Genomic DNA, 15,829 nt, shown 5'->3' with positions numbered 1-15,829 from the left:
CTGCGACAGTTGCGATAGGCTCCGGCCTGTCAGCGACCCTGAATCGGATGCACAGAAGAAAATGGATGGATGCATGCAAAATGTTGTTTTTGAGTGTCAGCCGTTTCCGCTGGATACAAATATATTTTTCACACATTGTCGATGCTTCTGTGCAACTGGTGTTGTTTTGTTCTCAGCGTCTGTCTGCAGCTTTGAACCCGTTTCAGGAACTTAAAAGTAATGTTCAAATCATAGCAGAGCTTTTTCCATGAAATAAATAAATAAAGGAGTATCCCAAAAAAGCAGTTCAGAGAGTGAAATTGTGCTCTTTCATTTCTTCTCGTTTTGAAACACCATGTATGCCATTTTCCAGCCCTGAAATTAGAAAGTTACAGATTCATTAGAATCAAAAGTAGTAACAGAAATGTTGCCTGAAGATGTTCCCTGGATCATCAACAGGGAGAAAAAGGGCGATGCGAGAATACAGTTGCATTTAAAAACACTCAAATCAACCAAGAGCATGACATTATGATACATTTATTTTCCTGCCTTTCTTTGAGAATGTACCATCCTAAAATCTCCTCATTAAAATGTAAAGGTGGTAAAGTGCTTTCATTCAGCCATTGTTTTCTATACAAATCCTATCATTGCATCTGCAGGGTCAGCTAACATCAAGTGGCTGATGCTGAGCCTCAGTTTTTGTACTAATGTGTGCAGTTACAGGTCAAGCTCTAGCATTGCTATGCTTGTCCTGAGCTAAGTATTACAGCATTGCACATATATAATATTTAACTGATTAATTTGATGACATCAGTTGAATTTGTTGGAGCAGAAGCAGCGAATAAGGTCAAAGCAGGACAACCTTTACATATGTCATGTGACACAAAATGATGTCAACATATTCGCTGTTAAAAATATTTGCTCTTTTATGGGATGTTTTATGTTTTCTTTGCCATTTGAAATTATAGCCAGAAATCCAATTTTCCCACCAGCACTTTAATGCAGAGCCCATGAAGATCCAGGAGATGGTGATCACACACAAACTATAGGATCGCATTACAGTCATCAGTAATAATCTAACCCTAAATCATTATTCCTCCTTATTTTATAACATGTTTTCACTTTTTTTCCTTTCACCTGTGTTACTCCAGCCTGACCTTTGGCTTGGCTGTGTTTGGTATTTCAAAACAACAAAACCGTGACCTCTGATCACGGCAGTCCGGGAAATCATTTTGAAATGCGCACTCTAAACAAACTGTTGTGAGAGCTGTTCCAAACAAGGCTGAATCCTGGACGATATATAGAGTAACCCAGCCCACCACACACACACACATACAAACACAGACACGCTGGCATTACAGTTATAAAACCAAAAGTCAACATTAAATTAGAAATTAGAAGCTCAAACTAAAGGTGCACAGAGAGTCTGCAACTATAATTGTACAGAAGCAAGTATTTTTGCAATGCTGGTCAGTACATTCCTCCTCGTACAGTTTTCCTGTGCGTCTGAAATCAATTTGAAGGAAGAAAAAATGTAACTCTACAGGTTTGACTTTTCCCTCCAGTTTACTGGATTTTAGATGCTTGCTCCATTTGGGCATGTGGGCAGAGTTACGGCATGATGCCACAGGCATGGTTAGATTTTGGGGGAATTTCCTTAAATAATTATTAACCACCTCTGATTTTATCTCGTCTCTGTGCTCTCATGTTTGTTGCGTTACTCTGCAGTATTTGAGCTCCTGACAGGATGTGTGCGCGCTATCTTGGATTTGTGCTTCTGATTTGGTTTGCAGGAGTGACGCATGGTAAGAATATTAAATTCACTTCCTGCTATTTTCATACTTAAAAACACACTTTTAAAAAGTGCATTTTCCTCTAGTTGCTTACTTGTTCATCACTTTTTCAGCACAAAATGAAAATGTCTGCAGGGCTCCTGTGCTGGATGAGGGTTATTATGTCCCTGAAAAAGAGACTTACTTTCTTAAAGAAGAGCTCACTTACGCTTGTGATTCTGGACGGAAACCGGTGGTGGAGGGTTGGTGGGCGACAAGCAGATGTGAAGATGGGAATTGGGTTCATAAACCACAGTGTATAGGTAAGTGTTCAGTAATATCTCAACAAATTTGTTTCAGTTAGACGCTACAAATCTGCAGGAGTGCGAACTTTATTCAATACCATCAGTTAGCTGTTCATTAAAAGAACAATGTGGAGTGATGCTGTTGTATGAAAGAAGTAATGCATTCAGTTTGAAGCCATAAAAAATTATCCTTATTTGTTATTTGTTTTATTAAATTGTACTCTAATATGTAGTATAATATTTAAAAGTACACAGTAATGTAATGCATACCAAACCCAGCAATTACTTGACAGCTTAGTGTGAGTCTGACGGGTGATATTACTTTCTTCTGTTTACAGAACAGGGTCCTAAATCAGAACAATCGAGGAGCGTGTCAGGATACATTTCACTGCGTGTTGTAGTCGTATAACTATGCATGTGACAAATAAAGAATCTTGAATCAATTAGAGGACAAGAATAATATGAAAACAAGTAAAATACAGTTTAAAGAAAGTCATCAAATGAGTTTGTTGTTTTTTATCTTCTTCAGATCAAAATGCCTGCCTCCCCCCAACAATATCTCATGGGAAATATGATAAAGCAGAAGACGGTTGGTACAAAGAACAGGACTCTATTTTGGTACAATGTGACGATGGATATGAATGCAAAGGCAACAGTAGTCCCAGCTGTAGAAGTGGAACCTGGAGCCCTTTGCCTGTCTGTGAGAGTAAGTCTGCCAGATCCCACACAAACAAATCACTTTCTCACCACCTTCGTCAGTCGGCTTGTAATGAAAGTTTTATTTGTTCCTCACAGGAAGGAGGGATTCATGCAGTGAGCCTCCAAAAATCTCTCATGCAGTCATAATTCATCAATACAAGGAAGTGTTTTCTGAAGGTTCAGAAGTGCAGTATGAATGTGAAGAAGGTTATACTCGAAAGGGCAACAATATCATCATTTGTGAACATGGACAATGGACTGCAGGGCCAACATGCAGTAAGTGTGTAAAAAATACCCTTTAATTTTATTTTTTCTCACCTTTCTAAAACCTAAAACAATGTTACAAAAGTTTATAAGGAACCAGTTTCTGTATACGTTCATCAGAAGAGATTCATGCACAGCATGTGTAGAAACTGAATTATTGGCTTTTGAAATTGCAGTTGCACTTTGGGACAGCTTTTTGTTTACTTTTTCCTGGTGCAGGTTGATCAAATGTTGCAAGATGACAAATGACCTGCAAGAATATTTATTTCTGCTTATGACAATAAAAATGAACCCTGCAATCCAAAACAAACAAACAAAACAAAAGCTGCATAATAAATACAACAAGGTCTCACTAAATTGAAAGTGGAAAAAATAAAAATCCATATAATTATCTAAATGCAGTCCAGGTCTGAGAGACATTAAACTTTACTTTGGCAACAGTCTGTCAGCATCATAACAGGGAAGATTTACCTTTTTTTGGGTCTTTTTTCTTCTTTACATGGGCTGCTTAGTTTTTATAGGATGACAACCACACCTTTTATCAGCAGTAACTGAGATGATGTAGGACTTTTGTCTTGTTTGAAAATTTGTATAAAATTTGAGAATAAATCTGATAGGATTGCCACTGTTACTTGAATTGTGCTCTGAATTCATTTGCAAGTCAGCAGGTAAACAACAGTTTATGTGACAGAGCACGTTAGCATTAAAGCTGCTTTTAAGCTGAATAGTCTCAATAATATCTTCGGTTCTGCAGACGAATCATCAGCAGATCAGGGACCCCCTGCATCAGACACAGACGTCCAGCCTGAGGGGGGAGGTACATTTTTAATCTTTTGTCCGTGCACCTCATCTCTGTGTTTGTGTATACTTTAAATCTAAAGCATGTTTTTCATTTAGACAGAAGAGAAAGTGGAGCTGGCAGTGGTAAACAACCGGAGGGTAAGTGAAGCATATTAATTAGTGGATCCAGTCATCTCATCTCTCAGATTATTGCAGCATTTTTGTATACAGATATTTATTTTTGACTCTCATTTTTGATTTAGAAACAAGAATTGCAAGACATGCATTAAAAAAGAAAACGGAAACTAGTAAATTTCAAATGCTTTGCAGATTATTTGGCTTCAATTTTCACCCCAACCCTTATCACAGATCTGAGGAAGCTCTAAATTATCATGTCATTACTCTCCATCTGTCTGTGAAGGTTCTCAGTCGTCCAGGTCATCGTAGTCAAAGGAGCTTGCAAAGAAAAGCGTCTGGACTTCTTTAAGTTACTTGAAGACGTTTCACCTCTCATCCGAGAAGCTTCTTCAGTTCTAAGGTCAAATGGTGGAGAGTCCCAGATATAAACCTAGTGGGAGTTTCCCCCCACAGAGGGACAAAAGGACCCCCTGATGATCCTCTAATCACATGAGCCAAGGTGTGAAACTGGGTGTGGGTCCCAATCAGCCAGAGTTTCGGGTGAGTTCATTGTGAAACCTGGCCCCACCTTATCATGCGAATTCCTGAGATCAGATGGCCCAGGATGTGAGTGGGTGTTAAGGCGTCTGGGAAGGGATCTCAAAACTGGATTATAGATGGCAGAGAGTTGGTGTTGTAAACCCCGCCTCTGTTCAAAGATGGTCGCTCACAGTGGACATAGATGGCTTCTTTCACTCCTCTTTCAAACCATCTGTCCTCTCTGTCCAAAATGTGAACATTGGCATCCTCGAAAGAGTGTCCTTTATCCTTAAGATGCAGATGGACTGCTGAGTCTTGTCCTGTGGAGGTGGCTCTTCTGTGTTGTGCCATGCGCTTGTGAAGTGGCTGTTTGGTCTCTCCAATGTAGAGGTCTGGGCATTCCTCGCTGCACTGTACAGCATACACCACATTGTTAAGTCTGTGTTTTGGAGTTTTGTCTTTCGGGTGAACCAGTTTTTGTCTGAGCGTGTTGCTGGGTCTGAAATGCACTGGGATGTCGTGCTTGGAGAAAACTCTCCTGAGTTTCTCTGATACACCGGCTACATAGGGGATGACAATGTTGTTGCGTCTGTCCTTCTTATCCTCCCTCGCTGGTGTCTGGTCTTCTTTTCTGTGCATCTTTGCTGACTTTAAGAACGCCCAATTAGGATAACCGCATGTTTTAAGTGCTTCCTTTACATGTGTGTGTTCCTTCTTTTTCCCTTCAGGCTTAGAGGGAACATGTTCTGCCCGGTGGTGTAGGGTCCTAATTACTCCAAGTTTGTGTTCCAGAGGGTGATGGGAGTCGAACAGGAGGTACTGGTCCGTGTGTGTGGGCTTCCGGTAAACTTCGATGTTGAGGTTGCCGTTCTCTTCAATGTGCACAGCGCAGTCCAGGAAACGCAAACAGTCGTCCTTTGTGTCTTCCCTGGTGAACTTGATGTTCTTATCCACAGCGTTAATGTGCGCAGTGAAGGATTCCACTTCTTGTGTCTTGATTTTGACCCAGGTGTCGTCTACATATCTGTACCAGTGGCTGGGTACTCTTCCTTTGAAAGAGCCAAGAGCCTTCCTTTCCACTTCCTGCATGTAAAGGTTGGCTACAATAGGTGACACGGGGGAGCCCATGGCACAGCCATGTTTTTGTCTGTAAAAGCCTCGTTGTATTTGAAATATGTAGTGGTGAGGCAGAGGTCTAACAGTGTGCAGATCTGATCGGGTGTGAAGTTGGTCCTGTCCTCCAAGGAGCTGTCTTCTTGTAGTCGTTTTCTGATAGTCTCCACAGCCTCCGTGGTGGGTATGCAAGTGAAGAGAGAGACTACATCAAAGGACACCATGGTTTCATCTGGGTCCAGGGTAAGTTTCTGGACTTTGTCGGTGAAGTCGGTGGAGTTCTTGATGTGGTGTGGGGTGTTCCCCACGAGAGGTGCAAGGATGGTAGCAAGGTGTTTTGCAATGCTGTAAGTGGCTGAGTTTATGCTACTGACTATGGGTCTGAGTGGGACAGCTTCCTTGTGGATTTTAGGAAGTCCGTAAATGCAGGGTATGGCATCCCCTGGGTAAAGGCGGTGATATGTAAGGCGGTCAATGATTCTTGAAGGCAAGCTATAACTTTCTTTTTGTAGCTGCTTGTGGGGTCTCGCTTTAAGGCTTCGTAGGTATTGTTGTCACTGAGGAGAGTAGTGATCTTTGTATGGTAATCTGTAGTGTTTAGGACCACGGTGCATCTTCCCTTATCAGCTGTTAAAACAGTGATGTTGTGGTCTTTGCTCACGCCCTTCTTTTCCTGTATTGTGAGGGTGGACGGAGGGACTTTGGCACTGGAGAGGGTGGCGGAGACTTTCATCCTGATTTGCTCTGCTTCTGTCTGTGATAATTTATTAATCCGTATGGCGGTTTCTGTGGCTGTGATGAGGTCCACTATGGGCAACTGTTGCGGGGAAATGGAAAAATTGAGTCCTTTGGCTAATACTCTCTTTTCAGGTTCAGTGAGATTCCAGTCTGAAAAGTTCTTAACCCATTTCTCCTGACTGTCTTCAGGTGTGTTTTCTTCCCTGAGTTGTGTAGGTTCAGAATGAGGGGTGTGTGTTTTTGAAAGCAAGGTGTGAAATTTCCTGCAGTTGAAGGGTGTTTCTCCCAAAATGTACGGCAATATGTTTGTGAAGGTTCTCAGTCATCCAGGTCATCGTAGTCAAAGGGGGTCCTTTTGTCCCTCTTTGGGGGGAAACTCCCACTGGGTTTAAATCTGGGACTCTTCGCCATTTGACCTTAGAACTGAAGAAGCTTCTTGGATGAGAGGAGGTGAAACGTCTTCAAGCAACTTAAATAATTCCAGACGCTTTTCTTTGCAAGCTCCTTAGACTCTTCTTATGTTTCTTTTTACTTGTTGTTGTTTTTGCAGGAGCGGTCTGTGTGGTGGATCCTGCTAGATATGCTGGTTATGGTTTTGCAGTAGCTCAACCTGCTTACATGCGGGAAGGAGAAGAAAAATATTTTTCTTGTACTGGAAGAGACAGACATATTTATGTTCAGTGTGCTAACAGAAGAATATATTTGGGCAGATGTAAGTATTTATCTCTTTACATTTTAACTCTTTCAGTTTCTATTTTCCTTTAGCAGCAAACATGTATGAAAATTTCTTCTCTGGGACCTGATACACAAACGAGAGGAATAGTGAAAGAAAAATAAAAAAAATAAACATTTCCCACACAGGAACACACTGAAAGAGCATTGCTGATTTGTTAAAAGCTGCAGCTGATGTTTGTCTATAGGAATGACACATTCACTTCATGTTGTATTATGTAGAGTTGTCCCCAGCTTCCAACAGCCAAACTCATCTACCTGCCTTCGTCCCAGCACATCACACAAAGCAGGAGATTCACTCTTTATCACAGGAACAAAGTGATTTAGTGTGCAGCATCCACACTTGTTCCAGTTGCCCCCAAATCACCACAAAACAGTTTGTTATGGTTACAAAACACACAATGAAGTAACTTCAACAAATGTTAATATGGAATAAAAGTAAAACATGAGGAATAAAAGCAGTCTGGCTCTTTAAGAACAGAGAGGATTTTCCTCTGTAGGTTTATCTTTGAATGCAGTGAATCAGTCTTCACTGATAAAGTTTATGGATCTGAGCTTCTAACTGACAAACTATCTGCTTCTTGTTTAGGCTGTGATGGATATGAATTTCAACATTTTGTAAGTGTTATTCTTTGATTTATTTTCAAACAAATATAGTTTCTTTGAAATAAATGTGCTTGATGTTTTTCACTCAGCTGTTGTTTGTTTGTTTGTGTTTTAATCAGCCTGATTGCAGAAGAATGACCCTACTGACAACACAACCTTTCTGAAACACTTCAACCAGAACCTGCAGAGCAACAATGAAACATGTTTCTTTTCTTTGTCCAGTTTTGGGGCTGATTGTTCTTTAAACACCCAAACTGTCCATAAATGATTTGAACTTTTCATGCACTCAGTACATGATGTGTACACTGAATCCATAAAGTGTCGATGGCTGGCTGAGGTCTGAATAAAATGTTTCATCATCAGAGACGTCTTTGTATTGCTTTGTCTACTAACTGTGTAGAACAGTTCTTTTACTATGCACATCAAAATGTTGTTCAATAAATAACAATAACGGAAACATTATAGTAAGCACACAAGCACAAGTTTATTGATTTGTTTTACTTCATGATGGTGTTGGCTTTGGTTAGTGACCGAGAGAATGAGATTGTGGATACAAGCTGCAGAAAACAGCTTCGTCTGAAGGTTGGCTGAACTCATTTTTACAGATGAGGTGATGATGAGTTGATGCACCACAGTATCACAGAGAAACGTGTCATACACACACTGATCCACTGTTACACAGTTAACAGTTGTCACAGGTTGACATTTTCAAACAGTCTGTGACGGCACAAAAACCCTCATTTGGTGTCCTGGTCCAAGAAACACACAAAAAACAGGGGCAGAAGATTTAAAGAACTGACCATCAGACACAGAGAAAGTTCTTATATCCAACCCAGCATTTGAGCCAAGCCCAAAGATTCTTGTGCTTCACAATATCAAAAGCAGAAAGCAGCTAATGTCCAAAAGAATGAGGGCTGTGATATCTCCTGAATCTAATGTGAGTCACAAATAATTGATCACCCTCAACAAATCTTTTTCAGGAAAAGCTCTGAAGTCTGACTGAAATAGTTGCTGTATCTCATTTGAGAAGAAGTCATAACAAAATCACTTTTCCCAACACTTTTGACATTAATTTACAATTTGTAATTTATGTTAACAGGACAATGATTTCTTAGACTCAGCATAAAGGTTGAATTTTATTAGAGTAAACCCTGGATTACTGTATTGTTTAAAAAAAGCAGGAACAGTGGTTTGACAAAGTATTTTTGGTTTTTTGTAATATTCAACAAACAAACCTGAATAAATACAAAATCCAGTTTGTAAATGACGATTTCATTTATTAAGGGATATAAAGCTATTCAAATCAATCTGCCCCTGTGTGAAAGAGTAATTGCTCCTCTTGTTAAACCATGAAACAGTAATTAACCACATTTTAACCACAAAAGGTGAATTCAGTTTCAAGAAGCCACAGCCTACTTACCTGATTACTACCAGGTCGAGAAATCACTGAAATAGAACCTGGCTGACAAGAAACATGTCATGTCCTGATCTGATGAAACAGCTGAGAAACAGATGTCAGTGAATTTGTTTCTCAGCTGTTTCTTCTAGAAAAGGTTTGTCTAGAAATTGAGAAACGGGTGAACCTTCACAGGAAAGATTTACTCCAATTTGGTGGTTATTGGTGTCTGGGGCTGGGCGCTCAGGTATGTACCGGCCAGGCCTCTTCTGGCCTGTGGGGGCCCTCAGGCCTCTGGGCCTGTGCCTCAGTTCACTCTGGCAGAGCCTGCGGGCACGCCACTGCAGCCCCCTCTGACTTCTACTCCGTGGCTGCTGGGTGACCCCTCGTCTGGGGCTCTCCTCAGCTCTTCGCAGGAGGGTGGCACGGATGCCCCTCCAGTGGTCCTCCTTGGGCTCTCGCACTCTGGGACCTCTGGATGTATGGGGCCTGGATCTCCTCCATACCTGCTTCAAGCCCTGGGGGACGGGTCTATGTCTCCCCACACCCTCTAGCAGATCATTACATGGAGAAACCTTTTGAATAGAAGTGTGCTGATCCACACAGGTGTTCACAGACACAAACTACACCTTTCTTGGCTGCTACCTCAAAGCACATTGTGCGCTGTCAGTCCTGTGTGCTGCACTACTCTTATTTACTGTTAGCTAGATTAATGCAATAGTGCTGTGTTTATTATGTTGTTCTCTTTTTTCTTTCTTTTTCTCTCAACAGGTGATCCGGGAGATTTTTTTTTCTTTTTAAGTGTCCTTTCTCACTGTCCCCGTTCCCCTCTGTTTTTATGTTCCTTGCAGGAAGTCACACGAGAACCCAGAACAACATCTTAAGAACTTCAGGTCTCACTTCTCAGTTGAGTTCAGATTCATGATTCAACAATTAGGAACAACTGGGAACAACAGCAACTCAACCACAAAGTGGTAGACCACGTAAAAACACAGAAAGGGCCGGCAAATGCTGAGGCACACAGTCAGCAGAGGTCACCAACTTTCTGTAGAGTTTATCGTTACAGACCTCCAACCTTCATGACGGCTTTAGATCAGCTCAAGAACAGCACGTAGAGGTTTCATGGAACAGGCTTCTTATTCGAACAGGACTGCGCACCAGTGCAGAAAGCAAGGTCCATAAAGACATAGATGAGCAACTTTGACCTTCACAGTCATGACCTCAATCTGACAGAACACCTTTGGGATGTATTAGAGCAGAGAATATGAGTCCAGTCTTACACCTCCATTCACCACGATGCTAGCCTAGCAATTTAATGATGCTCGCTTAAAATAAAATGGTGGAGTAATGTGACTGTATTTACCTCACCAAGGTTCAACTGCATCACTTTGACTTCTTGCATTAATCCTCACATTAGAGTCATGTACACTGTGAATATATCACCCACATATCGTTGCTTCTTACTACACAGATATGTTTCTTACAGTCATTTCAAGTAGTGTGTAAACTTTGATGGAAACCATAAAAATGTTAGCAATGTTAGATATACCTTTAGAAGCAGCTGAATGAATTGCACAATCAGGTCAAACATACAGCCTCTGATCCATCGAGTCCGGGAAGTGACTTTGAAATTTGGACAGTAAATAGTTTCATTGATTTGATGTTTCAAAGTAAATGATTCTGGTTGGCTTCAGGGAAAATGCTCAGAACTGCTCCAAACATACGAACCAATGTGTAACGAATAAAATCAATGAAAAATAGATGTTGCTGAGATTTTTCCCATATTTCTTTTATTCATGTTTAAAAACAACTTCAATAAAAAAAATGTGACCACATATTTGAGTAAACGTTTGTGGGAAAACAGTATTTTTTTCCACGTTCTTTCTCAAAAGTTGTTTTGGATGTGTACGAACTTTTTTCCATCCCACAAAATGGGAAGGGCCAAGGTGATTGCACAAACTTTCGGGTGACAGTTGTGATAAGTAGCTGGTTCTCATGTGGATTACCTTTAACTGCTGGTGCTGCTTTGTTGTTGGACGATTTAAAAATGTGCATCAAATATTTTGCATTTGCTCTTCTTTGGTTTCCTGGAGTGCTGCACGGTGAGAACAACAAGTAACTTCACAGAAAAACATTTACACTGGTTGATAATGTTTTGCACTTACTTCAGTGTTGTGTTTCAGCACAGAGCACCACACAGGCCTGTGATGCTCCCACACTGGACGGTGGCTTCTTTGCCCCAAAGCAAGAGACTTACTCTCAGGGCACCAAGCTGAGCTACACCTGCAACGAAGGACGTACGCTAGCAATGAAGGGTTGGTGGGCAACCAGCACATGTCACAATGGAAAATGGTCTCATCAGCTACAGTGTATAGGTAAGTCCTGCCAATAGCTCTTCTTTCTTTGCTCACCCACTTAAAGAAATCTGGTCGCCTTCTTTCCAAGATCCTTAAACTGCTAATCTTAAAAGTAGAGAGGGTGTCTGTCTCCTCAATCTAAACTGGGAGCAGGTTCCACAAAAGAAGGGCCTGATAGATGAAAGTGCTGCCTCCCATTCTACTTTTAGAAACTTTAACTCTTTATTTAAGACCTTTTATGTCAGAGGAGGAGTGTCAAATTTAATTCTGCATTTTAAAGGAGCCAATAAAGGGAAGATGATACAGGAGACATATGATGATAGTACTCTTGCTATAGCAATTTGGATTAACTGCAAAGTATCTGTAAGTATCCGGTTGGACACCACAGTCTGCACACTATGATGAAAACTATTGGTCAACCAAATTAATACTGGTCAACACAGAACAAATTTGAGACCAATGCTGTTAATAAAGGCATTTTATGTAATTTGTTTACAGTAGCAGGTCCTCACTTTTCTTTGATCCATAACTCAACTCACAGGAGTTTTTATGATTAGTGTTTAAGGACTGTAGGTTTTGTGGGTTTGATCCTGTGAAAAAGCTACAAACAAACGGCCCTGCTCTGGGATTAATAACGTTTTTGAGTCTAAATCTAATTTTACAGAAAGCATGAATGCGTGCAGCGTGCCTCCTAAAATCCCCCATGCAGTCATCGTTCATCAGGACTACCAGGAAGTGTTTGCTGCAGGTTCAGAAGTGCAGTATGAGTGTGAGGATGGATACACTGCAGAGGGAGCACACAACACAAAATCTGTTTGTACACAAGGAAGCTGGACACAAGGCCCGACCTGCAGTAAGCTGACTGTTTACTGAGATCTGCATTTATGTATTTACTTTTTATGAATTGGCAATAATCCACAGTAAGTTTAAAAACAACTGATTACATGACACTTGTATCAGTGCACAAATGAATGAGAATGTTTAGTGAATGATCAGGTGGTCAGAAATATAATAAATAAAAAATAATAAGTAGTCTGCAATCAATCGAAGTTTACAGTCTACAAATGATGCACGTTTAAACAGGAAGTGGACTGTCAGTGTCTGTTTACAGTCTTTTCTGCTGTTCATAGTGAAATTTAATAAAATACAAAAATACAAAAAAAACAGATATTTAATACATATTACAGTGACTTTATCCTTTTATTTCTGGGTGTTTTTGAGCAGTAAAAGTTCTTGGATGCATATGTAGTGTGTGTAGAACCTTGTTAACATAAAAATGACTGACAAACTTTATAAAATAATAATAGAGAAAATGTTCAAATTGGCCTAATCTCAAAGCAAAATAACTGTTTTGTATCTTTCAGGATCTTCAAATGAGGGAGACACACGTCTTCGTTATACAACAAGTAAATAAGTACATTATTTTCTCCTTGAATTTATTCATGCTGACCAATCAGAATGTTAAGTGCATTACCTCAGCGACAGTTTGGTATGTTTTCAGAAATATTCCTGCGTTTTCATTTCAGTTCAAAGTTGCGGAAACTTCCCTGTTATTGAAAATGCTGTTGCTCAGCAAACTTCACGATACTATTTGATATACCGATGCCAACGTTTGTACAGATTAGTGGGTCCAGAAAGAGTGAAGTGTATCAGCAGTGGCACGTGGTCAGACTTACCTGAGTGCAGAGGTATAAACACATCAATGATAATCATTTTTAAGGATCTCTTAAAGCGTTGGGGAGAAATTTTAATTTGATGGTTGTTTCTTGTGTCCAGCTAACTTCTGTGCTGTCAACACTGATGACAATCCTGCATACATATCTGTGGGAACTGTGCACATAGAAAATGGTGAGGAAGAGAGAGTGGAGTGTGTGAAACCACACAGCTGGTCGTTTGAATATTATTCTAAGGTTCGATGCATCAATGGAAGAGTGGAGGCAACTGAATGTAAGTATTACTGTAAACTCTATGTTTGAACGTGTCAGTCAGAAAAGTTTTCAGTGCTGTGTTGCCTACATGTTAACACGTTTTTATTACCTATAAGAAAGAATTTTTTTTAACAAATAATAAAACTGAACATGAATCATTTTAATAACAACTACTTTTAAAAGATCTGAGCACTTAATGTCTCTCAGTGTCGTCAAATTCAAGCAAGCTTTTACAACTTTAAACTCCTTTAAACACAGAAAAAACTACAGCAACTCTGCTGATTCACTGATTCCTTGTAGCACGTGCTGCAGCCCTGACAGCTTCCCTTTCCCTGCACTAATGCCTGTGATGATTTAAACCTGAAGTTATCCTTGCCTTTTCCACTTGGCAATTTCTAGTGGAATCACAATAGATCTTATAGACCTGATGAATATGTATTTCTTTAAAACATGCAAAAAAGCTTTAAACAGAGTTTACTGTGTGATCACCTTTAATGAGGCTGATAAATATGTTGTTTACTTTGTGCCTCGTGTAAACACAGGTGACTATTTAGTAAACAACCATATCCACTTCTATAGAAACTTCTGCCTCATGCAGTGATTTAAACAGTATCCCAGTAAAGTCGATTAAACAAATTATCAAACCTGATAAAAACTGTCAGCAGCTTGTAGACATGTAGAAAACTGAACACACCTCACCTGCAAATGTTAAGTAACTGAAGTGTTCACACTGAGCTTCTGCATCACTGTTTACAGGTTGTAACAGGGTGGAACATGCAGTGGTGAGTGTTCCTCTTTAAAAGAAATGCTGTTATTGCTCTGATCTGTCATTTAAAGAGCTTTCATATGAAGAAACACATCTTGGTTTTTTGTTTGTTTGTTTTTTTGGTGGTGGTGGTGGGGGGGGGGGGGGGGGGGTTCTTGTTTTTTGTTTTTACACTTGTAATTTATTCACAAAATATATTTTCTTCTAACCAGAGGTGCAAAGCACATCTGTAGCTGAGGATTTGATCACCACCTTGGAGCTTTTAAAGGAGACACCTGACATATGAGCACATCATCACATCTTCATTGTCATCTTGGAGAGTGTGAGAGAAAATGATTTGTGTGCTCATATATGAAACAAACACCAGTGAACTGAATAAAGTCTCAGTATTTACTATCATTACTCCTGCTGCTCTTGATTTCAGGGTGTTCCTTTTCAGGGTGACAAGTTGCTGAAAGTTCTCACATGTGGTTTTCTTTTCTGGAGCCTCCAGACAGTCATACACCTACAAACTAAAACACATCTTTTGTTTATTTATTTTTCAGTTGTCATTTATTGATTAAGAAACAAAGTTTGGAAAGAAAAAAAAACATTACCACTTTAAAATATTTGGAATATTGAATTCTCAAACAATTCTGATCAAAGTTATAGGAAAACAGTAAAGAAAAGAAAAAACCCCTCTTTGTTTTACATTTCTTTACCGTTTAACTTTCACTTTCTGAGTGTTTTTAATAAGGTTCTTACACATTTTATTACACTAATAAAAGGCCGGGCGGTCTTTATCCTTCAAGCTCGGGTGCTCTACAAGGGCTTGAGAGTCTCGTGCAGTATCTTAGCTGCGCTCTTCTGGACAGATCTCAGATGTTGTTTCTGGGATCTGCCAAAGTCACTCGTCTAGCTTGGGCGTCGCTGCATGGACTGCTCTGATTACTACACGGACCACTGTTCACCCTCCACATCTTCTCGAGCTCTTCTCTGAGGCCTTGGTACTTAAAGGCAGACCTTCACAGTTTAAACAATCTGTAATTGAAACTAGACCATTTAAAGCTGCTGTCCACCTCGTCCTCATCAATCAATCAATCTTTATTTATAAAGTGCTTTTACATGGTTAAAAGCAGCCCACCCCCCCCCCCCCTCCAACTCACTCCCCACACTCTCATTAACATAAGCGATGTGAATGCACACATACCCCCCCCCCCCACACACACACACACACACACACACACACACACGCACACATGCACACTTAAAGAGTAAAATTGGGCTGGGTACGCATGAGCCAAGTGAGGAAACACTATAACAGGGAGCCGTCTGCACCGGGAGCCGGTCACAGACCACAGCCTCCAGGCTGGGCACACAGCAGGAGGGAGGCAAAGAAGCCCCCCAGCCAGGCTGAAAGGACCCCAGAGCCACAGCAGCCACGGTCGGTCACAGCCCCGGTACAGAGAGCGCCCTCCGAGGAAACACTGGAGATATGACACAATAGGATATATACAGAGTAAAATGATAAAATAAATAAGAACGGGATACAATATAAATATAAATAGAGTAAGAAGATTAAAAAATGAATAAGAATAAAATCAATAAATATTAGGTAAAGCCTAAATTAATCATAGAATAACAGGATAGAATAAATAAGCATAAAATAAATAAACGTTAAGTAAAAGCTAAATTAAAAAGGTGGGTCTTGAGCCTGTTCTTAAAAACATGTACGTTCTCTGCGGCCCTGAGCTCCTC

General features: G+C 40.3%; 2 protein-coding genes across 2 annotated transcripts; both read left to right on the top strand.

Moving 5' to 3' along the window:
* Window positions 1-1,685: 1,685 nt before the first annotated feature.
* Window positions 1,686-8,009, top strand: LOC113010630 (coagulation factor XIII B chain-like). The gene is made up of 9 exons (XM_026149801.1): window positions 1,686-1,784; window positions 1,886-2,074; window positions 2,586-2,762; window positions 2,852-3,031; window positions 3,774-3,836; window positions 3,917-3,958; window positions 6,858-7,019; window positions 7,629-7,657; window positions 7,765-8,009. Exons 1-9 carry the CDS (start codon window positions 1,727-1,729, stop codon window positions 7,807-7,809), a joined length of 945 nt encoding a protein of 314 aa, XP_026005586.1. The 5' UTR covers window positions 1,686-1,726; the 3' UTR covers window positions 7,810-8,009.
* Window positions 8,010-10,977: 2,968 nt separating this feature from the next.
* Window positions 10,978-14,126, top strand: LOC113010821 (complement factor H-like). The gene is made up of 7 exons (XM_026150043.1): window positions 10,978-11,143; window positions 11,225-11,416; window positions 12,063-12,251; window positions 12,763-12,804; window positions 12,925-13,086; window positions 13,175-13,345; window positions 14,083-14,126. Exons 1-7 carry the CDS (start codon window positions 11,089-11,091, stop codon window positions 14,124-14,126), a joined length of 855 nt encoding a protein of 284 aa, XP_026005828.1. The 5' UTR covers window positions 10,978-11,088.
* The last annotated feature ends 1,703 nt before the right edge of the window (window positions 14,127-15,829 follow it).

The sequence above is a fragment of the Astatotilapia calliptera genome, chromosome 18, assembly GCF_900246225.1.
Source record: "Astatotilapia calliptera chromosome 18, fAstCal1.2, whole genome shotgun sequence".
Taxonomy (NCBI): Eukaryota; Metazoa; Chordata; class Actinopteri; order Cichliformes; family Cichlidae; genus Astatotilapia; species Astatotilapia calliptera.
Note: the sequence above shows the minus strand (reverse complement) of the source record. Positions and strands in the feature narration are given on the sequence as shown.